This window comes from Westerdykella ornata (assembly GCF_010094085.1).
Source record: "Westerdykella ornata strain CBS 379.55 unplaced genomic scaffold EI97scaffold_12, whole genome shotgun sequence".
In the NCBI taxonomy this organism is placed as follows: Eukaryota; Fungi; Ascomycota; class Dothideomycetes; order Pleosporales; family Sporormiaceae; genus Westerdykella; species Westerdykella ornata.
In genome coordinates, this window is record NW_022986862.1 from 108,059 (window position 1) to 132,982 (window position 24,924).

Below are 24,924 nucleotides of genomic sequence, written 5' to 3' on the forward strand. Positions count from 1 at the left end.
TTTTGGCGTTGCAGTCTATGGCGTTGAAAAGAGTATTGGGACACCTGGGGGTTCGAAGTTGGGATGTCTCTCCTCTATGTCTTTTGTCGGGGCGACACTGTATGTATGATAATACCCGACGTGGTAGTGTTGCTGTGTATGGCGGAGCGGAGGCCGCTTATCTCCCATCGATGTTACGAAGTTACGACTCTTCTTTTGCGTATCCATTTCTTTGGCCGAGATTATACGGTATAGCTTGGGTGGTAGACCGCATGTACGATGTACGAGACTTTTATCTCTCTTTTTTGCTGAGTTTTTGAATGGCGTTCGTTACCTCTGGTTTGAATAGAGATGGTGGTATCTAGGTAGGTCGGAACTACAAGATGCCTGGAATTTTATGGTGTTACGAATCAAACTACTTACAAAACCCATAAACTCCTTTGAACTAGAGGGATAGTGTTCATGAAAACCGTCCGGCCAGCCAGTCAGTCCCCACCCACACCAAGTTTGTCCAACCTTCAATACCTAGTACAAATTGCCACTACACCCCAACACAGCACAAAGCACACAGCCAGATTGTCCCGTACTACACCATCAACTACATCACCCACTCATTCACTCACTCGCCCCCACCGGCTTTCCATCGACCCTACTCCTCCCTCTCCAACCTCAAATTCCCCAACCCCTCCCTCCTCACCGCCTGGATAAACTCCACAGCCTCCATCAAATACCCCTTGAAAGCTCCGGGCCTCTCCGTCATGGGGAAATGGCCCAACCCCTCCATGACCTTGTGCTTGGCCCCGGGGATCTTGTCGGCCGTGGCTTGGGCCTCGGAGGGCGTCGTGGCGTAGTCGTACGAGCCTGTGAGCATGTAAACGGGGCAGTTGGTCGTGTCGATGGAGGCGAGGCGGGGGCGCGCGTCGAAGGTGGCGTTGGAGAAGGCGAGGTCGCCGTGCAGGATCTGGGGGGTGTTAGCAGTTGTACTGGGTTTGCTTGCCGTGGGGGTGGGAACTGAGTTGGGTTGAGGCAGTGGGGTGGTTGGTGGTGGAGTTGTTTGCGGATATGGAGGGCGGAGAGGGACTTACACCGTAGGCTTGGCCGCTGTAGAGGTGCCAGAGGAGTTGCTTGTTGGCGTAGGGGGTGGTCGGAGATATCATCTACACAGATGAGCGTTGGACCGAAGCAGTAGATGTAGTCAAAGGGGTCCTACACTGTACATCCACTCTGGGTTAAACAGTGCCTGATTGACGTACGGCGAGCGCTCATACGACGGCCTCTCCATGCTGATATATCCAGAGCTGTTCCCAGTCAGTTCTTGAGCACCATGCATCTCATAACACGCATGTGTCGAATTACCTACCCTTGAAGCGGAATCACACCTCCAGACTGGACCTCGCGATTCCGGATGGCCACCGCCAAACATGCTTGTCCCGCCATACCCGCTCCGCAGATGATTGGCCTGCGGAGACCTAGGGCCTTCACAAAGGCGCCGATGATTTGCACATAGCCGTCCTCGGTGTTGGTGTAGGCGCCGGCGGGCACTTTCTGTGGGGGAAAGCTACGGCCATGGCCGGGCATGTCAAAGGCGTACATGGTGAGCTTTTGGCGGAGTTGGCGGTCGCCGGACATGAGGCCGTGGAATTGCCTAGAGTCGGCGCCACCATTGTGCAGGAAGACTAGAAGTGTGTCATCAGGATGATGGCTCGGTGTTGAGAGAGGCCATTTATGTCGTCTTACCAATCTGCTGTTTCCCATTTCCAGCCCATTCGTAGAAGACCTTGACGCGTCCCCAGACTGACGTCTCCAGATAGACATACCTCCCGGTAATATGATCCTCCTTCTGCTCCGGTTCGTCCTCGGCTTCCTCCATCGGCCCGCAGTGCGCATCGTGCGCCAGCTCCAACACCCTCCGCCAGACGTGCGACCACTGCGCCATAGCCGTCTGGTCGCCCTGAATCTCCGCACCCTCCTTCTTCAGATTCAAACCTACCATGCCCCAGTAGCTCTGATACGGGGCGACGGGTACCTTTTGGAAGTATTTCTCCCAGTGCTCTGGCGGCGCCGAGAGAGTGAACAAGGCATCTTTGGCTGAGCCCGTGCTCGCCTTTGCAGACCCGTTGGTGACGGTTATGAGCAGGCTGTTGTCGGAGCCGGAAGACTTGTAGGCAAAGGTCACGGGCTTGTTGATGGTGTCGGTGGTGACGAAGGCTTTGAGTTGGGGGTCGGAGGAGAGGAGGGAGGTGAATTTGGAGAAACTGTCGCCTAGGGCGGAGGGGAGGTCGTTCCAGGAGGAATTACCCATGATTGCTGTGCTGTTAGATGAGGACTTGGCTCAATGTTGTCTGATTGCTTGTGTTGCTGGTGAATTGCTCCGCAGCTAGTAATCAGTTCACTACTACCTCTGTAAAGCTCGTGTAAAAGGAGTATTATAAGATCGGAGCTGCAGGAGGATAAAATTCAGAGCAATCCTCAACAAAAGTCTTGTCAAGTTGACATCCTCGCGGACGGTGAATCTTATAAGGCATCTCTCCTCATATGGCATGCGTCCAAGCTCCTTAGCAGACACAGCGATGACCTCACGCGGGGAAGCCTGGAGCTTACCCCGCAAAACGGGTGCACGCGTGGGCCTATTGGTTGAGTAGGACTTGGCCTTGAGATACACATTCTCCGGTGATAGGACAGATGGATAAGTTCTCAGAACATTGGGGGGATGCGAATTTTGTATTGTAGAGTATCGAGGATGTAAAAAGAGGAAGCCAACTTGAAAACGAAGTGCAGCATCTTTCCCAAAGTCGTCCGTGCTCAGATATGCACCGTTCCTATAGCTACGAAACCACCTACCATCCGAAGCGGCGAAACGAACGATGAATGCACACAACTGACACTTGTAAATGCATGGAATTCTTCGTCGCTTTCTCTCTACAGCGTGGCGGATTTCTACATCTACATTTTGATAAACGTACTCACGGTAATCAACTTCATCTTCAGGCCTGGGCGGTTACTACAGCCCTCAAGAAACAGAATGCTAGCACAGCATGCATATATGCATGTATTAATCTCGGGCCAGAGCGACCATTCATCTCTCGAGTAACAAGTTCAACTTCCACAGTCAAAACCCATAGATCGTGACCAGGCAGCTACCTCGATCTGGATGGTAATTGCTACACGTTGCTTTAGAAGTCCCCTATATTCCTTGTTCTGAGGAAAGCCTTCTCCAAACTTGGGCCATACTTCAATACACGACATCCTCCTAAGCTTCCATCTCCGTTAGTAGTGATTGCTTCCGGGACGGAAACCGCTCAGACCGACTTATACATCCAATGCTAGTGACCTGTTCAGCTACACCCGTGCAGCATCGGGGTCCAAAGTCAATGATTCTTAAGTCCGTCTAGCGCGCAAAGGTTCGTATTGAACGTTCCACAAGAGACAGTACGCCACGATCGTCTTCACTCAATACCAAGATGGTCGCAATCACAATATCAATCTCGCGAGTCACGATCGCGCCAGGTCCATCCGCGTCCAGCAATCTCATGGCCAGCTAATACTGTGTTAATAAACCTCGCTTCACCCACATATATATATGACATCATTCTTGCACCTCGCATACTCAACGCGTGCACGACGCACTGCAGTATCCGCAATTTCCACCAAAAAACTTCCTAGAGAGAAAGGGTATTATATTCTAATTGCTGATTAGCTATTATATCTACAGTGATCTATTCAATCAACACGTTTTTCTTCGTTTGCTTTCCCTCTCTCCCTTTCTGCTCATGCTCTTGTTGAGAATACCGTCTAAATGAAAGATAGAAGCATATTAGTACCTTACGTACCTAAGGAATTCCTAGGTTAAACATCATAGATATGCATGCATTTAGAGTGATTATATGGAGATTCTAGATCGTTACTAGTCCTTACTAGTCGCCGCGGAACTATCTAGGACAGCGAAACTTAGAAATTGTAAGTAGATCTACTTAATAGAAATAGATTTAAAAGTCCCTAGTTTTTATTTCTGCATTTAGCTAAGATAGTGTATCTATAGAGCCTCTACCTCCCTTAGTATATAGGCAACAAGGAGCGAATTTTTCCACCGCGACCCTCATCACCTGACAGATTACCTTGTTTTCAGTGCGTCACTGTTCCGCTCATGAGAAGACATGACAACACGAAAGCACCGCATCTGCGCATTCGCCCACTCAGTCCCTCATTCGCAGTTCCAGGCGTCAGCCATCAAGAGAGAATGACAAAGAATCCCAGCGGGCAAGGCTTCTTTCCCCAGCCACCCAGGCCCTGCTTGACCGGATTAGGCTGGATGGGCTCCATGGTCTGCTTGTAGGAGAAGGCCGTATCCTCGGAACAGATGGCTCCGCTGACGGGCGCGATGCCGCCGGGGATGTCGGGGGGGATGTTGCAGGGAGCGGACATGAGGACGTATGAGTGTCCTGGGGACATGACGGGAGGAGGGGACTGGGGGCTGGGACCGGCCGCGGGCTGCCGGTTGTAGGTGGTAACGCCAGGGATGGCGAAGGCCCCGAGGGCGTAGCCTGGGGGGGTTAGCATACAGATGGTTGGAATGTTTAGGGAACGCTTGTGGTGATGTACATACCGATGAAGTTGAAGTGACCAGAACCCGAGTAGTTATAGTTACCCCAGTTGGGGAAGTCGAAGACTAGACTGCAGGTCTTGTGCTGGGCCTCAGCGACGGGGATCATGAAGTTGGTGATGGTGCACTTGTCGCCGGGGGAGATTTCCGCAATGTTGTCGACGGAAAAGAAGGGAGTGTCGGGCTCCCTCTTGCTAATAGGGACAAGGGCTTGGGGATAGATGGTGCTGGGAGGAAGCTGGCCGTTGGGCTGGACTTCGTTGGCAGGGCACCAGTCCGTCGAGATTTTCCCAGGGTTGAGGGCTTGGACTACCGCGAAGGCGGAGGCAGCAGCCTGAAGAGCGGTGAAGTACTTCATTTTGATAAATGATAGAGATCAGTTTGCAAGCTTTGGATAAAGGACACTGGGCTTATAAGGTATCGCTGGAAAGACGATATGACGCGGCAGAGAGGACGCGCGGCCTAAATACCAGCTGATGTGACAGTGACGGAAGGCGCGTTACGCTTCTACCCTTATATTCTGGGTGGACTATTTGGTGGTTGACTGCACCGATTTGGAGGCTATGTAGACTGGGGCAAGTTAGACAGGTGCCGATATGTCCGATGGTTCATAGCCTCACACTTCTATTCCCATCATACCTGAATTATGGCCCACAAAGTGCGTACGATGCATAGATAATCCATTTGAAAATGGCCTCACTGGACATGTGGTAGTTTACCTCCGGCCCGATGACTAGGTCTTAGCGTAATCGCAAAAGATCAGAGACCACCAGGGCTGAGGCATGGTCCGCGATTATTACGACCACCGTAGCACCTTTGTCACATGGACGCTATACGCTCCTGAATAGGTGGTTCTGGCATGTTCCATCAGATGTATAGTAAATAGACCGGAGGCATTCTGCCTACCAGTAATGCATCGTGCTACACGGAGCTGTGAAACTCCATTCATTCAGCTGATTGTAAGAACGCCTACAATAACCAGAAAAACACCATGGCAGCAGGTCAATGCTCCCAGAACCCGTGAACGGCTGTCTGCGGTCAAAAAGGGCCCTAGGTTGCATGAGATCTCAACGTTAGGGTACGATCCAGATCGCCCGAACAGTCTGCATCTGCCGATCCCCTAGTGTCACCAAAAACACCAGGTCGTCCTCTCTAGCCTTCGAATTCGCGTTCGAACTCTAGAAATATATGGCATTCGAGGCGAAAATCGGTCGACATCGTCGAAACTGTTTGGAGAGATTTTGGAGCAGAGCTATTAATTTGCGAGGGCAGCAGAGGGGCCGCTGATTCTTGCGGGACAATCTATCACATGTCTGCAGGCGGAAAATCAACTCTTCAGTTACTCATCTTCAGTGCGTACAGTGACGTCGTTGCATAGACCACGAACTTGGCCCACCCACATGTCAGAAGTTGAACGACAACAACCTTGCCACTGCAACCGCCGTCGAAGGTATGTCGCATACGGATTTGTTCTTGGTGGACGTGTCAATAATATTCTGGGTGGTTTTGTCATCGAACATTCTCGCCGGGCTGGGGTGATGAAATGGGACCGAGAATGTAATGCTTGCGAAAGATGTACTCCTACGCATTTTACCCTGTACAAGGCTGTGTACTTGCAGCGTAGTCCAAGAGTTGTACTCAATTCAGCTCTCTAACCGTAGTCTGGTTCGTGGGCGTTTTCTTAGAAACAAATATATCATCAAAATCTACCAGTAGATCGCTTAATAACACGTCCACTTCGTCACCCATTGCGATGTTCCCTCACGGGATAACAAAGATCTCATTCACAGAGGTAAAAGCAAACGCTGCACAACCAACATATGAGCTCATTTCGCACCTACCCTTTCCTATCCCACACAAGAACCATATCCCTCAAGTAAACCCTAAGTACCTAGGTAAGGGCGCCGATTCGCATCTTCCAACGCGACCATGGAAACATTACCCATAGGGCTAATTGTGGAGAGATTCGAAAGGGCAGACATTGAGAGACATTTGGAATGAAATTCAAGCAGCGGGCGAGGAAACACCAGATTTGACAGATAGTGGAACAGGTTCAGTGCAGGAAAGGAGAGACATCGGGAGACGGTCAACAGGGTTCCAAAACAATAACCTAATAAATGCGCAAGGCAGAGGCCTATACAGTGATAGGAACGAGTGCAGTTATGTCGAATGACGTTGACGTTCACAAATGAGGTTACAGCTGGGATGAAGAGAAGGCCATGACAGTTAAACCACGGTCAGGTAGGCAATACGCATATGAATATCACGACGACAAAGCACGAAAGTTCTAATCAACCACTCGATTCTCTACCTGCAACCCAACTACCAACCCCTGATTAAAGGATTACGCGATCCATGTACAATGATATCGTGTTCGCTTGACGCAGAGACACGCCCGCTACAAAGGAAACCAACCGACCATGCAAAAGTCATAGCCGTACCTCTTTGAGGGAGGCAAAGCTCATTTGAAGAGGATGACGTTTACAAGAAGAAAGCAGCGAAAGCACCGACAGCGGCGAGGACACCGAAGGTCTGCTTGGAGGCAGCGCCCTCAAAGGCCGGAGGAGAGCTGGGGACGGGGTAGCCAGTGCCGGTAGGGCCAGCAGGGACGTAAGGAGCACCAGTGCCGGTGGGGTAGGGAGCCTCGCTGGCAGGGCCGGTGGGATAGGGGACGGGGACACCGCCAGTGCCAGTGGGAACGTAGGGGGACTCGGACGGGACGGTGACGGTGACGGTGACAGTGCTCTCGCAGGCCTCGACCGGGGAAGACGGGGCCGGGGAGTAGACAGGAGTCTCGGTCTCGGAAGGAGTCTCGGGAGCGTAAGAGGGGACGGGGGTCTCGCTCTCCTCAGGGGTCTCCGGGACGTAGGAAGGCACCTCAGGCTTCTCGCTCTCGATGGGAGTAGCGGGGTACTCAATGACAGAGGGGGTGGCAGCGGGAGCAGAGCTCTGGGGAACGGCAGGGATGGCATCGTACGAGGGGGGACTGTTACAGAATTAGTCGATAGGTCACATGCCGCTCGTGGAATATTTCAACTTACGCCTCATAGCCGTAGCCAGCACCAGGGGCCGCAGCGGCGGCGGCAGCAAGAGCGAGAACGATGGCGGAACGCATATTGATTGATTAGAAGGTGAAAACTTGGGGAAGTTTCGTGAGGTGGTAGAGGAGTCGTGGGTATTAAGGGAGTGTAGTATTAGTTGGTTGTTGTATTCAACGAATGGACGACCGGAGTCAAATGCTGGAGCTCGAAGTGTGAACTTGAGTTGGAGGAAGAAGGAGAGGGAACAGCGGAAGTGAGAAAGCCTTATGTACCGGCGGAGATTACAACGACGGTAGCGCGGACCGGGAGCAAGTGGGTCACTGAAAGGGGCAACGGAGCGGTCAGGGGAGGCAATTGAGGGCAAAGGCCAGCGGTTGGCCTTGGACAGCTGCAGGTACAGAGCTGTGCGGCACAACGTGGGCCAATGGCACCGCGCACCCTCTCTGGGGCCAGCGGTGGCGGACACCGGGGTTTCGTATTTTGGAGATGAAAGGCCGTCGCCCCAGGTCCAACAGGGAGCCTTCTCTGGATGCTGAGTCGAGCGCTGCGTCTCCACAGATATTGATGTTGACGAGCCTTGTTGGTGCTGTCCTCAGCACGCTGACACCTTCAGTGAGCGCCTTTGCCGAATCCGCCTTTTTTTTCGGTCTATGGGAATACGGAATCCTGGAGGGAGACTTCTACATAGAGTAACATGATGATCGTTATGCACGTGTGAGCAGTTGCTTGTGTCCGCTGTTGTGCCTTGGTTGCGACATCGACACTTGTGCACAAGGCCGACTGGCGGAAGATGATGATAGTCAGGGGCAGCCTTATCGAGGTTTGTGCTGACTTCCCGCTTCAGGAATCGGCTTTTGCTGATGATTCGGAGAGTTGGAGCTTTCCATAACAGCTGGACCAGCTTCTTTTCTGGGATGTGATCCGCCGCGAGTTGTGTGGGTTTGCCACGGTTTGCGCACAGAGTGGATGTGTCAGCGTTGCATGCTGCCATGCCATTCATCAGCGGGATTTCTATTTCCGCCACGTCTCCATCCTGATTCCTTGTTGGTGAAGGGCATGGGCGATCGCCGCTGAGCAGATTTTCTCGTTTCTTCCCAATTCAAACAGGTCGTCCAATTGGGGTCGTTTGGAAACATGCGCTTTCGCGTTGGATCCTTTGAACAGATGTCGTGAACTCCTTGATTGTGATTCCCTCGAAGCATAGCTGTGGGAGAGGTCCACTTACGGAAAACCCCCACAAACTCGCACTTCGGGACGGGCACCAGCGATTCGTGCAATCCGCAAAGTCCACCTTCCCCAGCACGCAAGCACGCAAGCACGCAAACCAACGACCCCCTCGTTTACCGGGCGGACAGTGGAAATTGCGCTGACAGCTCGAATCGCCCGTTTTCCGTTTCGCCTAAACGGTCGTTGGCCTTGGCTCCCCTGAGCTAACCACGTCTGGACCCTTTGAAGGCCCCTGCATGGATGATCAGGGGAAGGGGAAACGGCAGAGAGGAAACAAACATGTCGAGAGAAGGGAGTTGAAGATGGCGAATTGTTGAGAAGAGAGAGGGTGTGGTGCGCGAGAGATGGGATGGAAGGGAGATGGATCCGCACCTTGCCCACTGTGCCTCTTCCCATTCCACCACCACTGCGGAGGGCGACACATTTCAACAAGACTTTGACACTCTGCTCTCTCTGCTCACATGCACACATTAAACACCCATTAAATGACCTTCATCTCGCCTCCGCATTATTGCAATAAACATCCTCTGGACTTTACCCCTGATCCTGTCCGCCACTGTGGTCCAGCCTCCCGCATCCACCTGTGCGCGCGCATGAACAGGTAGGGGACCCTTTGTGAACAAACAAACTCGAGTCAGGTCAGGGGTGCATACGCAGCGACGAAGACACACACGAACAAACGAGGGTCATCAAAATTTGCGAGCTGATGAGAAGTGGACATCATGAAAAGCGCCATGTTCGCCCGTCAGACTCCAACAGAACTCTCACCTCATCCCATCAGGTCCTCCTTCAATTTCGAGAATCAGCAAGCAGGAAGCAGCAATCAGCATTCTCCATTTCCAGAAGCGCCTACGCTCCCCATAATAATCGTCCGAAATCACCGAACGCGCCGATAGGATTCCAAATCCGCCCCCTCGCCAACTTGCCTTTCTCAGATGTCTATCGCCTGAGCTTCCACTTGCGGCTTCAACAGGGCTGGTGAACAGAATCGAGCGATTAGTACGGAGTATCGCGCTCATGATCGATGATATTGTCTAATAAAGTAATGTCGCTCACATAGGATAGCGCCGTAGTATCGCGTCCCTTGTTTAACAAAAAAGTCGTACCAAAGTCGCAACGAACAACATCAGATAGGTCCGAAGCAACTCCAATGCAAAAAGCAGAGAGGGAAGAGAGGAGAACCATTTTCATACGCCAAACCATACCATGCCATGAGATGCCCTGCCATGCCAATTACTGTACAACACCATGAGCACCTCTCCCAAGCAATTATGATAATACCACCCGAGCGATACCTTTCTTTCTCAAACAATGAACGAATCCAGAAGTACGATCCTACAACCTCACCCTCCCCTCATCCCCCCTCCCACCGAACAGCGCTCTCCAACCCTCATTCCTGCCATTACCACCACGGCCACCACCACTCCCTCGCGCCTCATCCCCACCCGCCATCCACCTCGGCCTCGTGAATCCAAAATCCGCCGTCTCAAACGTATTCCTCACGCGAGTCGCAAAATCCGAGAAGAAGTTCCCATCCTCGTCCTCGTCCACCGGCAGCGGTGCTCGCCTCCTCCCCCGATCCAGCTGCGGCCGCGAAGCACCTGCTGCACCTGGACCCCGTCGTGATGAAGAGGTCGCTGGATCGTCTGAATACCGGTCTTCCGGCGGCAGAGCCGATGCCCCGCGCCGCGAGAGACCGAGCAGATTCCCGTTCCCGCCGTGCAATTCCCGGTCGATGAGTGCGCGACCTTCCCTCCAGCTTCCGGTGCCATAGGCGCTTCCTTCGTCCTCCTCGTCGTCTTCTAATAGATCGCCGAAACCACAGATATTCTTTACTTTTCCGTACAAGCCGAAAAGGCTCGCGAGAACAGGCACAAGGATGAATGTAGGAAAATAGTCGGAGAAGTTCTTCCCCAGCGGTGTCAAGTCGATCAACCGTCCCAGGAAACGATGGAAACTGGTATCCTTGTAGATCACGGGCGGCGTAAACGTGATGAAATTATACGCCAGAGGGACTGTAAGCTTTGCAACCTGCAGAGCGTACCAGGTCGCGGATTCGAGGTAGGTGTGACGTTTGACCAGCGCGCGATTGCCCCAGACTTTGACTTCGGTCATGGAGAAGAAGGCGCAGATGCACATGTAGCACAGCCAGGCTGCGGCGATGACTTGGCCGCCGAAACCGATTTGGCCTCGTGAGGAGGGCGGGTGATGTATGACTGTGAGGCCAATGACGGAGAGCTTAGGCTCTAATGACCGCACGCATTCGGACCAAACGATGGATGCAGAGGCCAGTACCGTGATGGCGGAACCCAGATAGTATAGCGCTGGAATGATATGGACATGCAGATGGTACCGTGTGTATGGTGTAAGCCACGTGTATCGCGCCAGTAACCCCTCCCGTTGTGTCTCGAAGGGTGAATTCGAAAACTCCAGTCTCTTGGAAGCTTTCGAATCGAGGATCGCCTGTGTCTTTACGGCCTTTGCAACAAGATGATCCCACTCCGCTGAGAATCTCAATCGCGCATGCCTTGCTCTCTTCAACTTCCTCGTCAACTCCGCCAGATATCTTGCTGTTATGACTGGAGGCACCGTTGTTGCACTGTTCTGCCGAAGCAGTCCCAGCTGGCTTTCCTGCAAGTGGTCCGTCTCGCCCAACTCTTCAATCCACTCCTGGAACTCCCTCGCTGTGCCAGTTTTCCTCTGTTTCAACTGCACCACCTGATGCTCGTATTGATCCAGCTTCTCAATCGCCTCCGTCAACTTGTCGTGGATCTTCGGCGCTTGGCTCTGTATCCTCTTCAACCTCTGGCTGATATTCGCATAGCGAAACAGCGTCCTCGGAAAGGCTACAAGTCCATGTCCCATGAGATAAATGGCCAACACCAAACCCCACGCATATGCCAGTGCCATGACCAGCCCCTTGAAGCTATCAAAGTGGAACCCATGCTGCCACAAGATGTATATCGCACCCACAACCGAGGAACCCAGCATCATAAGCTGATACCGCCCATTACTCCGAACGGCATACAAGAAGCGATCCTTGGGCTCCCGGTACCCCGAATCGCAGTACTCTCCCAAGTACGGCAGGATGACCCAGGTCAGCGCAAACGTCAACCAGTAGGCCACGCGCCACGACTTGTATACCACCTTGTCTGAGAGCCATATCCCTCTGCCGCCGTCCGTGTCGGTGCCCGCGCTACTGGCGAGATCTATGGGGACAAGGAGAACGATGCTGGCGGGCAGGGCGATCGAAAGGAATACGGGAATGGTGACATATGCGGGGGTCGAGCGGAGAGGAATGTAATACCGCAAGAGGAGGAGAACGAGGGCGCATATGGTGAGGAGGGCGAGGACGAAGAAGGCCGTTGCGCCGGCGGGGGAGGAGGTCATCGCGGCGGCGGCGGGAGCGGGATGCTGCTGAACATTGAGGGGCGTAGCAATGGAGGAGGTCAGGTCTAAGAGCTCGTTTGATCGTACGATGGAACGGAGGTGGTAGTATATGTGGGTTGAGTAGAGGAAAGGTCGAAGTATGCGGTTCGAGATGGTAGTTACGGAGTGGGAGGGAGCAGGTCGACGGATCCCTCAATAGCTCTGCGCCAGAAGCGGACCTGTTTCGTTGTTGAACATGAGGTTGCCGCCTGTCAACCATGAAAGCATCATCAGTAAGCAGTCCTCCCCTCGAGCCACAGTCCGCTTCAATACCACTTACAGTGATAATCGCCGGACTATCTCCGATTGGACAATGGCACCATCAGCCATGGCTGACAAAGCTCGATGTTGTCATCGCCGCGGCATTCTTTCACTCCTGTCACACTTCGCTGCGGGGCGCGCCGTTCCAATTCCACCTCTTGCTGCATCCTCAATTTGTCTGACTGACTAATCGCTATTTCGCCATCACTGCTATTGCAAATCGCTGCACACATCTACCACTTATATAACCCTCCTCAGGTACGCTCCTCACTCAAACCTCTCTAGACACCGCAACCCAACTGACATCCCTCTATCAGTTCTTTTAAAGAGCCTTATTACACCGCAACCCAACTGACATCCCTCTATCAGTTCTTTTAAAGAGCCTTGTTACACCGCGAATAACCGGCCTCGGGCCCCCCAGTCGCAACCATTTCGTTCTTCAGAGCCTTCTTCACGCGCGCCTCCAGCCCAGCAACCATGTCCGCTACACGCACCAAGGTTCAGAGCATCATCGACGAGAACCCCGTCGCCGTCTTCTCCAAGTCCTACTGCCCGTACTGTCGAGCGGCGAAGCAGCTGTTGAGCGAGAACGGCGCAAAATATTTCGCGATCGAGCTCGACCAAGTCGGTATGTCGAGGCAATATTCTCGTTGAGAAAAGCATATAAAAGCTAACAGTTTCCCAGATGATGGCTCGGCAATCCAGTCCACGCTCGCAGAGATGACCGGCCAGACGACCGTGCCCAACATCTTCATCAACAAGAAGCACATTGGAGGCAACTCGGATCTGCAGGCAAAGAAGGCCGAGCTACCCGCGCTGCTCAAGGAGGCTGGCGCGATCTAATGAAGCACCGCAACGGACGAGTCAAATAATTATAGTCGATCTCTAATACAATTGCGATTAGACACCCGATTCAGATGTCCCTGGTTGAAGAGCAATGTCTTGACACATGTGATATTTTTTTGATGTCCAAATAGTAGCCACACGGATTGAACAAGGATAAAAAGTACTGACAGTTGACGGATTGGGATCTCTAGCGTTCTATGCCATGATCGGTTTCGATGAACATCTGGCTCAATCAGGGCAAACAATTGATGAGCATAGATCTGTGAATGGACAATCGTTTCCACGGTATTGCCCCAACCTCCTCCAATGGTATGCCAGCATGCTAAGCCCTTCAATCGCTTCTTCCTATCGCTTACATCATTAAATGCATCGGGTGCTCTCATCATCTCATCCCAAAATCTTACTCCGGAATCTACGTCTGCATTGCATCCGCGTACCCCTGCGCCGCTGTCGTAGCAAAATACCTGACGTCGACATCCTCATCTTGCTGCAACTTCTCCAGGTTGGGCAAGATATTCTTGGTGATGAGCTCGTGTCCCTTTGGGCACCCCTCTGCCGTCTTGCCTTCCTTCTGAAGAGCTAAGACTGTTCCTTGCTCGGGAAGCTGCTTCAAGGTGTCTATCAGCACGGCATATGACTTGGCCACGTTGAAGCGGATATTGGGAATCATATCGTTGACTAGTTTGTCCATCATCGGTAGGATCGAGGCCTCTATCACGTCCAGGCTGAGAGCAGGTGCAAGTGTCTAGCACAAATTAGAAACATGCCAGTTCTGAAAGGTACACGTGACTTACTGAAACAGCGAAACAAGTGGTCATTCGGTACAGATAGTTGGGGTGTTGGCCCATAGCCATCACCTTGGGAACAATAGCGTCATTGGCCCACTCGACGCCGAACACCTCGGTGAGTTTCTTCAGGTTTTGCGTCGACGCCTCCCTGATGGAGAAGACAGTGTCGCCCAGCCAGCTCATGCAGAGACTGCTCAGTTTTTCGTCGAAGAACTTTACGCCGAGTTGAGAGGCGAGCAAAGGAACGTATTCTATGATGGCCAACCGGACACGCCATTGCTTGTCTTCAGCAAGCTGGACAATCGCCGGAAGCAGAGATTGTGAGAGTAGTTCGATCCCAATCACTGCTGATATTAGCACTACTCAAGCAACAGTCGGAGACGATATTTACCGTTATTGACAAGCTCGAGCTTTGATATAATGTTCAACCTAACGTCAGGAAATTCGTCCTTCAACATTTGCAGGAACATAGGAAGGAGATGCGAGATCGTCCTGTTCTTGGTCAGCGTAAATCCTATGCGTACAGCTTTTGGGCACTTACTCCTCCTTTCCGAGAATCGGAGCCAGACCACTAATCTGTGTGCCAAGTGCAGCCCGCACGTGCTGAGATTGATCCGACACAAGTTCCTCTATGCTGGGCATAACGTCGTGCAAAAGCGTTTCACGTTCGAGGAGGGCGCAGAATCCTATCGTCAAATTAGCGGACGGTGCGGAAGAAGTAGAATATGATGTTGCGTACCGGGGATTTGGCCTGCAATCGCACTCCGTACCTCCGCCTCCGTATCCTTCAGGAGCTTGACGAATGCGGGTACCAAGTCGCGATTGACGACCTCCTCATCAACAGCTTTCGCGATCTAACCTAGTTAGCTTGGTGCGCTATTCGATGACTGCATACTGACCTTCTCAAACCGGTCGGCTACCATGTATCGCACTCGCCAGCTCTTGTCTTCGAACAGGCTCCGGAGAGCACTCAGCAGGACCCCATGACTTGATTGCTGCTCCTTGGGGACTGCTTCGGCAATCGAAATCAAGATTTCGACTGTAAGGAGCCTGACGCTGTCCTGATCATCCGCCGCTAGATGCTGAAAGAGCGGAATCATCTCCTCGATGACGATGGTTGGCGGCATAGTCTTGATGAACTTGGCCAGATTGCTTGCCGCCTGTCTCCTCACCATAGGGGTGTCATCGTGTACAAGCTGGCCATACTGCTGTCGCAGAAGCTCTTGTGAGGGTGGTGTAGCTCGAGTGTAAGGTACGTCGTATAGGCCGGTCGCAGAGACCTTAGACGTAAACCAATCGGCTTTGGACAATCGGATGACGAGGGGAATAAAGTGTTCTTCGATTTGGGACTGTGAAAGTTCTTCGCAGATTTTGTTAAGGGACTCGACGGCCTGCTCATGTCAACCATACTCATACGGCACCTGTTTCGAGCCCTTACCTTGTTCCGCACAAGCGGCTCCTCTATGGCGGCCAGATTCTCCAAGGGGGAAAGCAGAAGATGGCCATATTCAGGTCCACCTACGTACTCCACAAATTTACCCAACTCCTCGCATAACGCGGCGAGAACCTCGTCCTCGTCCTCAACGGACTCTAGAGAGCGAGTGAGCGAGATTCACAGATCAACAACAGCAGTGCAGCTCACCATCCAAGAACGGTATCAGCTCGTCCCGCGTCCGTTCGGGGCCCAAAGCAAGCGCAATGGTGTTCAAACGACGGATTGCATTCAGCCTGAGCAACACATCGTCGTGCTTGAGCTCATCAATGAGGACCGCGATGGGGTATAGCTCATCGTTTTGGTTCGAGTCCATGCTGTGCGGTGACTGTCGGGTAGCGAATGGAGCTCTTTGAAGGGGCCGGATGAAGTTCTCGAGGGAAAGGCTTGGGGCGGAGAGCCGGTCGCGTCGAGGTGGGTGGAGGAAAGTGCCACAATAGCTGTCTAAGCTTTAGTTACAGGAGACACCGTTATGGAAGAATGTTGAGTGCAAGTCGCTTGTTACGGGTGTTGACGTACCTGGATGAGAAGCGGGATGCTCAGGCCAGGGCCGCGGGGAGGGGGCGGCTGGCTACGAGACAGGGAGACGGACGGCGAGCAATAGGGGCCAAGATGAAGGAAGTAATGGGTGGATAATACAGTGTGAGCGTGGTATGCGAGGATAGTGAGGTCAGTGGATGTTGTGGGCGCGCTTGGGGATCTTGTGGCTGCCCAGTTGCAAGTTCATCGTGGGAGCAGCCAGCCCGCCAGTCAATTCAGCGAAGTGCGCCAAGCGTGGCTAGGGCGGGGGTTTCAGCCACACCAGAGCTCTGACTATCACAGTAGAGATGCGGTTTGGATCCAAGTAGGCGATTTACGTACTTGGACTTTTCACGTCCGACCAAAACACCATCCCCATTTCTTCTGTGGATTCCTAACTCGCGCAGCGTATCTAGATGGGCTGCAATCGATTAGAGGCATCAGTCAGCTGCCCCTCAGGGTTCATCAAACCCAGGTAAGGGCCCTTTTTAAGGTCAATTGCAAGGCCTGCCATATCCCTACGGCTCCTGGCTATTCACTCTGACGTAGAAACCGGCTCTATTTCTTCTTGGGATACTAGTATTCACTGCAAAATGTCAGTGTCTGTATCTAACGACACCAAAACAGAGCATGGTATGAAGCCTCTCTATCGAAATGGATAGTCTTAACTACATAACAGCTAGCCTCTGTAGCCCTTTACGGCCGTATTCTTCTATACTGCGGGCTGCTCAAAAATATCTTGTTCTCCATTGAAGTAGTCTTTGTCCTGCCAACCTTATGCTAACAGCTAAGCTATTGAGATATCACTACAGCCTACAATATCGAATGCTTCAATCCATACAGGAGATTATAAATGAGCGCAAAACCGTAAGACGAAGCACCTGCAAGAGAGCTAGACTATCTGATGCTAAAACGCATTAGGACATGTGTAACGTCTTTCCTTGGCAATACCACCTCTTAGTACTCTTTCTTTCTTTCTTCGAGGTTAGGAGTACTCTCTTTGCCCAGGGCCGTTAGCCAGCATCTTACTTCCGGACTTATCTGATATAATGCAGTCTCACCGAAATCATCACATGTCTGTCGTCCTTGGTACCCACTTATCCAAAACATGGTGCAAGAGGTTTTGTAGGTTCCTCAACTTCCGAAAATACGGTATATCATAGATGAAATTTTTTGAGCACTTCAATAATAACTAGCCCGGTTAGCTCAATCGGTAGAGCGTGAGACTCTTAGCTTCATGTTCCCTTAGAACGATTGACTCCAAATAATCTCAAGGTTGCGGGTTCGACCCCCGCATCGGGCTTTTTTGCCATTTTTTTCCTTTTTATTCAAATATCTCCTACGTTGGTGGAGAAAAAGAAGTTGATTTTCAAATAAGTTGGGGGCAGATTTTTATGGGGTCAGCATATGGGAATTGCCAAGCCGGCATCTTATCGATAACTACACCCCGGTTCAAAATTTCCCCAACACCACAAGTCGTGCCGGTGCGATATGCAATCACGTATTTCTCCTTCGCCCGTCTCCCTCAACAATGGTGGCTAGTGATCACGAATTATCAGAGCACCAACTCGGTTCGCGAAAGAGAAGGAAGCTCTCTGACGACGGCGACGATGACGCCGCCTCAGATGGCGATGTGCCCGCGCCCACACTCCCCGTCCCTGCGATCTCCAGGGTCAAAGTAAAACCGAAAACCCAAGCCTCAACTGAGGCAACAGCAGCACCAGGAAATTCAGGCTCAGGAAAGCCACCTGTGCAAGTCCCGGCTACCGATCCGAAGGCCACTTTTGCCTCCCTGAACGTATCGCCATGGCTGGTGAAAGCCCTGGCGGCCATGGAGATCAAGCGACCTACGCCAATCCAGCAGGCCTGCATTCCGGAGATCCTCAAGGGCCGGGATTGCATAGGTGGCTCGAGAACGGGTACCGGCAAGACGATGGCATTTGCAGTCCCCATACTTCAGATATGGGCAAAGGACCCAAGTGCTATCTTCGCTGTAGTTCTCACGTGAGTTCCACAACCCACTCTTTTTGCTCATAGTACAGGCGCATCTATATACTGACACTCTTGCAGGCCTACGCGGGAGCTGGCCATTCAGATCTACGAGCAGTTCATGGCGATTGCTGCTTCTTCCTTTCTCAAGCCCCTTCTCATAATCGGGGGCGACGACCAGCGTGAGCAAGCAATCAAGCTTGCATCCAGACCGCACGTGGTTATTGCCACGCCAGGCCGTCTAGCAGAGCACATCAAGACCTCTGGCGAGGACACCATCTGCGGCCTTCGCCGAGTCAGGTTCGTCGTCTTCGACGAAGCAGATCGCCTGCTCGCACCCGGACGAGGCAGTATGGTCGACGACATCGAGACATGCCTATCGGTGATGCCTCCCAAGGAAAAGCGCCAGAATCTCATGTTCACCGCTACCATCACGAAAGCAATGCATGCACTCAAGGAGGAGCCACGCCCTGGACGACCGCCCATCTTCTTCTGCGAGATCGACACCGAGACGTTGGCCATCCCGCCTAACCTCCAGCAGAAATACGTCCAAGCCCCCGTCACGCACAAGGAATGCTATCTCCATGTCCTCCTCGAAACCCCCGAGAACATCAAGAAATCCGTCATCCTCTTCTGCAACCACAAAGCCACCGCCACCGTCCTAGAATACATGCTGCGTCTCCTCGGCCACCGCGTCACGGCCCTCCACGGTGGACTCAGCCAGCGCGACCGCACTGCCAATCTCGCCCGTTTCCGTGCCCAGGCAGCCAGGATCCTCGTAGCTACCGATGTTGCAGCTCGCGGTCTCGATATCCCCGAAGTTGCCCTCGTTATCAATTACGATCTCCCTCGCGATCCGGACGACTACATTCATCGGGTTGGTAGGACGGCACGTGCGGGGAGAGGCGGTACCAGCATTACGATCGTGTGCCAGCGCGATGTGGAGCTCGTGCATGCCATTGAGGAGAGGGTGGGGAAACAGATGGAGGAGTATGAGGAAGAGGGCGTCAGCGTGGAGGGTAGGGTTGTCCGTGATGCGCTGAAGCCTGTTACAGAGAAGAAGCGGGAGGCGTTGCTCATGATTGAGGAGGGCAAGGACGTGCTCGGGAAGAGGAAGTTCAATTTGCAGAGGAAACCCGGCAGGAACATGTAGGGCTTCGTCTGAGTAGAAAGGGGCCTGTGCTGGAAATGGGATCTAAGGTGGTTGTTGCTGACGCCGGATGGAGGTATTGGCAGATGTTGGGTTGGAGAGGGCCTCCAAACACCAGTCACTCCTAATATCATAATGGAATCAGTGGATGACTCATACCATCACCAGAAGATTATTACGATGCGTGCATTTGCCATGTTTGAACTCCTAGACACCGTCAAGTCTATATCCCCTGAAGCGAACCTGTTCCAAGCCGACCGAGCTACGGGCCAGGGTATCCTATATTATCTCTATCATCGTCTATGATGCGACCATATCTGCGATTGAGTCAGTATAAACCATATTCCCTGTGTTATATGCACAAAAGGAATTTGACTCACTCCAAAAGCAGCCTGAAGAACCAGACCTCAAAGTCCACATTCCGAAGCACCTTCCCCGCCCACTCCGTACTCCGCTGCGCGATCTCGCGTGCCTTCTTTTCGCCAATAGAGTCGCCATTCCCACCCTTATTATTATCATCCACCTTTCCCCCCTCTCCGTCTTGCGTACCAGAACGCCGCGAGGAAAGACCTCCAGCAAACCACTGCACGAGGTCCAGATGCTCCGTCCCATTCAGCGAAAGCGGAATATAATGCACCCAAGGATACAACCAATCGTCGTGCCACTCGCGGAACACAGCCATCTTATACGTCAGACTCCTGCTTTTCAGGAACGCGTAGAAGCGGCCCGAGAACGCATTCCCGTCCATGTCGAGCAGGTGCTTGTAGTACCACGCATCCTGGCCATCTGCATGCTCCGCCACGTGGAAGAACTCCTTTTGTGCATCGCAGTCGCCGGGGTCGCACTGTCCGATGTGCGTGAACTTGACGTCGATGAATTTCTCGTAGTCGCGTCGTTCCACTTGTTGGAGTTTGTATCCTGCTTCGTCGTTTCCACCAGTCGCGACGAGAATCTTCTCCTTGTCCAGCGCGTTCAGGCGCCGAACGATGCGCTGTCGATGCTGTCTCCTCCAGCCTCCGGCTCGACTGAAGCCGCCGGTCGTTGAGCCACGCCAATACAGACTGTTTGTCTTGTTCTCCCATGTGGTGTCACGGTCTTCGTCGTACCCTACTTTGCCGAACCAGTACCAAGGGCTCGGATAGAGGATATCCTGAAAGCTGGAGATCTTGGACTGTGAAAAGACGGGAGTCAGTTCATGGATGATGTTGAAAGCATTGGGTCGCTCGAAGAACCCAAAGCTGGTTGCGAAGGAGGGCGAGTTGCAGATGTCAGAGAAGGCCGTCTGGTTGTATATGTACTTCAACGGACCTATAGCGTAGGAGGTGAGATTATCCGGGATGTTGTCCCCGTAATTGCGGGCTTGGCTGTCCATAGGGCATGACAACCGAGCATGTGTCCAGGTCTGTTGATGAGCAAACCTGTTGAACCGAGAGGTCGTGACTATGTCGAAGTGCTTGCCATCATTCAGATCAGATGGGCGTCCCGAGAACGAGTTACGAGGACTCTGGCGTCGACTCGCAATCGCTTCAATTTTTTGCCGTGCATCTCGCACCAGTGCTGCTAGCTGGTCGTGGGGAACAACAACACGCGGTTCGTCGTGGATGTTGAACCCTAGGTCCATGTCCGGTAGATATTGCACAAATTCCTTCATCATCCCGACGGTCGCCTGTTGCTGCCATTCTTGTCCATTTTCGATCTTAACGACATTGCCGTCCCGTATCATCACCCCGATCAGAGCATTCTCCTCGTTTCCCAAGGCAAGCTTGACCCGTTCTCGTATTGTCGCTGGGGATAGGGCCCAGAATGGAAGCAATTGCCGGGAAACAGTATCGAATTCGTCTATGAGCTGCACGCCATTACGCACGGCAAACTCGTACCATTTGTCAAAGAAAGGAGGGGGGGATATTCCGTTCCGGCGCCGGTACTCTGCCACAGCTTCGGCCAGTGACTTGGATTGTCCGCTAACCAGCTTCTGGTACTTTTCCTCGGCAGCTTTAATCAGTTGCTCAGCCGGATGGCCTTTCGTTAAATCGAGAGGAAGGGGCCCAAGCGGTGCTTCAGGAGAGGATAGACCGGGAAAGGGCACTCCGTTGCTGATTGGTTGAGGGTGACGAGGTTCAAATGCAGATGGAAGAAACATAAGTCCTAACGACGCCATGACAACGCCAAAGAGTATCCGTCTAACCCGGACGGCGTTACGACTGTCGCTGCTGGAGGTGGAAGATGCGTGGTATAGAAACGAAGCAGCAGCAAATGCGGATATCATGCCAAACCAAATAACAGAGAAAGAAGGACTTATGCTCAGCTTGGCGCACAAGTATGAAAACAAGATGAGCAACGAGGTATGCAGAGCGCGTTGTTGCGCCAGCTATTGCAGTCAGAATTAGTGAGATTAACAGAGGAGCCGAAAGAGCGGCATCAAAAGGAAGGAGTGTGTACGGTATGTGGCTGAGAGCGAGACTCACCGTGTGAAATATCAGGACATTTACAATTACGTTGACAGGAATCACGATGAGACATTGTTGCACAGTTCTGTGATACTGTAGGGTTTTCCAATCACCCCCTAACTGCCGATAGACGGGTTCCCAGGAGATGGCGTTGGAAGCGATGGGTGGCTCTAAAAAGTAGGATGCTCCAGCGCAGGCGAAAGCCATTACAACGGCAACATTCCGCAACGAAATCAACTGCTTCTCCTTATGTGCAACTTGGGAACCGCGCCGTGAGAAACTTCCATTGGCAAACACGAAGCCACGTGGGGTATCGTCATCGTCTTTGGAGATATTGAGCGATTCCTCGAAGAGGACCAAGCCAGAGGCTGTGAAGACGGCACCACTCAGACCGAGTACATAGGTCGATGATGTCGTGAATCGAGTTGCAAGAGCCGCAGCTGCAGAGATCACAGCGATGCTCAGAAGGCGAAAAGATTTGAGGGCCGGGGATCTTTGCTGGCTAGTCTCGCCCTCTGACGTGCTGTCGTCTGCAAGGTGGTATGGTGGCTGGGAAGGGCGCTGGATCAAGAGCTGGTGCTCCGAAGCAAGGATAACAAGGACCGGTAAGAGAGCCTGGTACCGTGAGCCGACGACAAGATTGTAGTATTGCTAATGGGCTTAAAGCTACCTTTGTAGTCCAAGCCCCAAGCTTGTCGCATGCTACCCTCTCGCAGATGTGACCCAATGCAAGCAAACCTCCTGCAAACCAGCCTGTTGTCTTATTTGCTCGGCCGGTACTGCTGCTACTGCCGCTCCAGATTCCGGTACGGAAAACGACGGGTATCCATATCAACGTCCATGAAACAGCAGTTACGAGTAACGAATGTTGAAGGGGGTTATGAACGGCGGCGACCCAGCCGAGCGCAACGAGGAGGAGTGGAGCGAGGAGATGCTGGTATTTGAGGGCATGCGCTAGAAGTAGCGATACGGCTGGGTGCATTGGAGCAGCGTAGGGTCAGCGGGCGTCTCGGGACATGGGTAGCGCTGGTCGATATCGACTGGAAAGATGGAGGGTGGTGTGAGGTTTGTGGAGGATCAATCTCCGAATCGTCCAAGGTTCTCCAGATTCCGAGTCTTGGCAAAGACCCCCGACAAGGCCGGACATCATCCCGCCGATGTAAGTTTAACGGGGGACTCTCTGGCTTATTTAGTGTCCAGCGTAAAAAGAACGGCCTCACTTGGTTATCAAGATGGGTAATTTCATCGACCCGAGGACACAAAGCTTGACTTTATTACCTAAACAAGTGAGTGTCTTTTGTAGGCTATTGCAAGATAAAAAGGAGGGTATATTAAGGCTATAGGAGGCATTGATTAGTCTCTGATGTGCTGTGTTGGGGAGAAGTAATCCACGAATAATCCACGAGAAAATAGGGTTCCACCGGGCTTGTCTGACCTCCAGTTCCCGTATTTGCATGACTTTCAAAATGAAATGACTTCCAAGACGCTACCTACTAGTAGGGACTCCGAAGCATAACTTGGCAACATCAAACCCCACTGTGCGAGAGGTTGCTTGCTGCCGATCTTCAGAACAGATGTTCACGCATCCGTTTCTGCGCTGGATGTGGTGATGTTGGCAGATATCAACATAGAGTCTTCGTCCGCCGCCCGTACTCGGAGTAGAGCGGGCAAGTTTTCTGATGGCTGGGTCGGCCGGTCTGTTCATCGAAGGTGTTGCACCCGTAGACGGCCGCATTGGGAGGGGTATACACTTTCACTCGTCAGCCATATACACTTCACGGAACGGGACGTCCACATACGATGAAGAGACACGGCGTATTCCTTCTCGTCAGGGTTGCGGATTTTGTGCAGACCGAGCTTGTCCGACATGTATGTCACCTCGTTCTCGTTGTAGATAGTCTCTTTCTCGATTTGCAAGGGCCGTCTCTCGCCATTGTTGAGGTGGACGGTGGGCCACATATACCGCGTCTCTACCAATCGACCTTTGAGGACTTTCATGATGCAGTGCGCATTCGCGTGGCTATCCCATGTGAGCAGGGGTCGTCCACTAGCCGGCATTGATCCCACTCACTCATGGACTGGACTGCCTTTCCCAGGGGTCCAAACGAGGATCAGCTACAGTGGTCGCCCGTTAGCGAACAGCTCCGCCGCATAAGGCTTCTGGAGCATACCAAGTTGCTCTTGCCGTTTCCCTTGTCTACCAGATTCCTTGTGTAGTGCTTCGTGGCGGACTTGAAGGCATACTGTGCCCATTCGGACTCTTGCGATATGTAGTCCCTCATAAGTGACTTCAACTCTTCAGTGTCTACTTCTTCGTCGGATATGCCATGGTGTTCCCCTAGTCGGTTCCTGAGGGCGTTGACGAGGTGATCGAAAGTCATGGCGAGGTTCGAGCGGTGAGGTTCAGGTTGCGAGAAGATGGAGTTTGTTATCAGAGAACTGGAATGGTGCGCTAGGGATGACTGGCATAAGTTAGTCTGTAGGAAGCAATCGTGTCAATTTTCCGACCGAGCTGTCTACGATTGCTCCTGGCATCTCCAGGCCAGACTGTTTCTCCGCTCAACAACGTTGTCAGGAAGCAGTAGCTGGCAAGGCGGTATGAGGGCACAGTATGAGAGCAGAAGCAGGAAGATGTGGCACCAAACGACTGGACTAAACAGGCGTCACGCTCCGCCATCGTATGCATGGGTTATGTAACGAGCGGCTCAAAAAGCGGTGATGCTGTGAGGTTCTCTCAAGCTCACAAGACCTGGAGCCGCCCTAAGCCGTGAAGAGCACGATCGAATGGGAAGAGTTAGGTGCCTGAATGGCATGTGATGGACATTCGCGGGTATATGCGGGGCGTTCAGGCACCACGCGCCCGAGGCGGTCTCAACAATGTGGACTTACGTGGATATAGCACTGTTGAATATGTGACAGCTTTGAGTATTCCAACAAGGATCGGTGCAAGTTTCTCGGGAGAGGAACATATGAGGCGATGAGTGATGAGCGATGGAATTGATGTTTGTGACTTGGACTCTAGTAGACCATGACTCCGCGAAGCGAGATCACCTTGCCGTCCTATATATGTGGAGCTGTTGTCGCGTCGATAGTAGAACCATCAACTACTTACAGTCCAGATACCTTGCCTCGTAATCTTGCACTGAGCCTCCATAA

At 52.5% G+C, this 24,924-nt stretch overlaps 10 protein-coding genes and 1 non-coding gene across 11 annotated transcripts; 3 read left to right on the forward strand and 8 right to left on the reverse strand.

Annotated features, from left to right (window-relative positions):
• Positions 1 to 322: 322 nt before the first annotated feature.
• On the reverse strand, positions 323 to 2,718 carry EI97DRAFT_433758 (alpha/beta-hydrolase). Its single transcript, XM_033798456.1, has 5 exons — positions 1,717 to 2,718; positions 1,340 to 1,655; positions 1,190 to 1,277; positions 1,065 to 1,136; positions 323 to 940 (listed from the first exon to the last, which is right to left on the reverse strand). The coding sequence occupies exons 1-5, from the start codon at positions 2,279 to 2,281 to the stop codon at positions 629 to 631; spliced, it is 1,353 nt and encodes a 450-aa protein (XP_033653351.1). The 5' UTR covers positions 2,282 to 2,718; the 3' UTR covers positions 323 to 628.
• Positions 2,719 to 4,029: 1,311 nt separating this feature from the next.
• EI97DRAFT_399272 (uncharacterized protein) lies at positions 4,030 to 4,950 on the reverse strand. The gene is made up of 2 exons (XM_033796415.1): positions 4,583 to 4,950; positions 4,030 to 4,520 (listed from the first exon to the last, which is right to left on the reverse strand). Exons 1-2 carry the CDS (start codon positions 4,935 to 4,937, stop codon positions 4,207 to 4,209), a joined length of 669 nt encoding a protein of 222 aa, XP_033653352.1. The 5' UTR covers positions 4,938 to 4,950; the 3' UTR covers positions 4,030 to 4,206.
• Positions 4,951 to 6,793: 1,843 nt separating this feature from the next.
• EI97DRAFT_56556 (uncharacterized protein) lies at positions 6,794 to 8,077 on the reverse strand. The gene is made up of 2 exons (XM_033802919.1): positions 7,621 to 8,077; positions 6,794 to 7,565 (listed from the first exon to the last, which is right to left on the reverse strand). The coding sequence occupies exons 1-2, from the start codon at positions 7,692 to 7,694 to the stop codon at positions 7,061 to 7,063; spliced, it is 579 nt and encodes a 192-aa protein (XP_033653353.1). The 5' UTR covers positions 7,695 to 8,077; the 3' UTR covers positions 6,794 to 7,060.
• Positions 8,078 to 8,730: 653 nt separating this feature from the next.
• Positions 8,731 to 9,464, reverse strand: EI97DRAFT_56413 (uncharacterized protein). The gene has a single exon (XM_033802917.1). It carries the CDS (start codon positions 9,316 to 9,318, stop codon positions 8,842 to 8,844), a length of 477 nt encoding a protein of 158 aa, XP_033653354.1. The 5' UTR covers positions 9,319 to 9,464; the 3' UTR covers positions 8,731 to 8,841.
• A 393-nt stretch (positions 9,465 to 9,857) lies between these two features.
• Positions 9,858 to 12,507, reverse strand: EI97DRAFT_433761 (uncharacterized protein). The gene has a single exon (XM_033798457.1). The coding sequence runs from the start codon at positions 12,235 to 12,237 to the stop codon at positions 10,183 to 10,185; it is 2,055 nt and encodes a 684-aa protein (XP_033653355.1). The 5' UTR covers positions 12,238 to 12,507; the 3' UTR covers positions 9,858 to 10,182.
• A 173-nt stretch (positions 12,508 to 12,680) lies between these two features.
• Positions 12,681 to 13,399, forward strand: EI97DRAFT_433762 (glutaredoxin). Its single transcript, XM_033798458.1, has 3 exons — positions 12,681 to 12,795; positions 12,855 to 13,165; positions 13,223 to 13,399. Exons 2-3 carry the CDS (start codon positions 13,015 to 13,017, stop codon positions 13,378 to 13,380), a joined length of 309 nt encoding a protein of 102 aa, XP_033653356.1. The 5' UTR covers positions 12,681 to 12,795; positions 12,855 to 13,014; the 3' UTR covers positions 13,381 to 13,399.
• A 396-nt stretch (positions 13,400 to 13,795) lies between these two features.
• EI97DRAFT_450643 (protein phosphatase PP2A regulatory subunit A) lies at positions 13,796 to 15,979 on the reverse strand (the record flags this gene model as incomplete). Its single annotated transcript, XM_033800294.1, has 8 exons — positions 13,796 to 14,128; positions 14,178 to 14,515; positions 14,563 to 14,663; positions 14,713 to 14,857; positions 14,911 to 15,025; positions 15,071 to 15,562; positions 15,610 to 15,761; positions 15,814 to 15,979. 8 exons carry the CDS (start codon positions 15,977 to 15,979, stop codon positions 13,796 to 13,798), a joined length of 1,842 nt encoding a protein of 613 aa, XP_033653357.1.
• A 1,398-nt stretch (positions 15,980 to 17,377) lies between these two features.
• Positions 17,378 to 17,485, forward strand: EI97DRAFT_t62. The gene has a single exon. It is a non-coding gene; the product is annotated as a tRNA-Lys (tRNA).
• Positions 17,486 to 17,690: 205 nt separating this feature from the next.
• On the forward strand, positions 17,691 to 19,474 carry EI97DRAFT_399283 (ATP-dependent RNA helicase-like protein dbp8). Its single transcript, XM_033796416.1, has 2 exons — positions 17,691 to 18,186; positions 18,253 to 19,474. Exons 1-2 carry the CDS (start codon positions 17,714 to 17,716, stop codon positions 19,322 to 19,324), a joined length of 1,545 nt encoding a protein of 514 aa, XP_033653358.1. The 5' UTR covers positions 17,691 to 17,713; the 3' UTR covers positions 19,325 to 19,474.
• A 109-nt stretch (positions 19,475 to 19,583) lies between these two features.
• Positions 19,584 to 21,461, reverse strand: EI97DRAFT_378167 (uncharacterized protein; the record flags this gene model as incomplete). The annotated part of the gene is made up of 2 exons (XM_033795649.1): positions 19,584 to 19,638; positions 19,702 to 21,461. 2 exons carry the CDS (start codon positions 21,459 to 21,461, stop codon positions 19,584 to 19,586), a joined length of 1,815 nt encoding a protein of 604 aa, XP_033653359.1.
• A 1,929-nt stretch (positions 21,462 to 23,390) lies between these two features.
• EI97DRAFT_378529 (cysteine dioxygenase type I) lies at positions 23,391 to 24,149 on the reverse strand (the record flags this gene model as incomplete). The annotated part of the gene is made up of 4 exons (XM_033795667.1): positions 23,391 to 23,518; positions 23,568 to 23,788; positions 23,840 to 23,883; positions 23,940 to 24,149. The coding sequence occupies 4 exons, from the start codon at positions 24,147 to 24,149 to the stop codon at positions 23,391 to 23,393; spliced, it is 603 nt and encodes a 200-aa protein (XP_033653360.1).
• Positions 24,150 to 24,924: the final 775 nt, after the last annotated feature.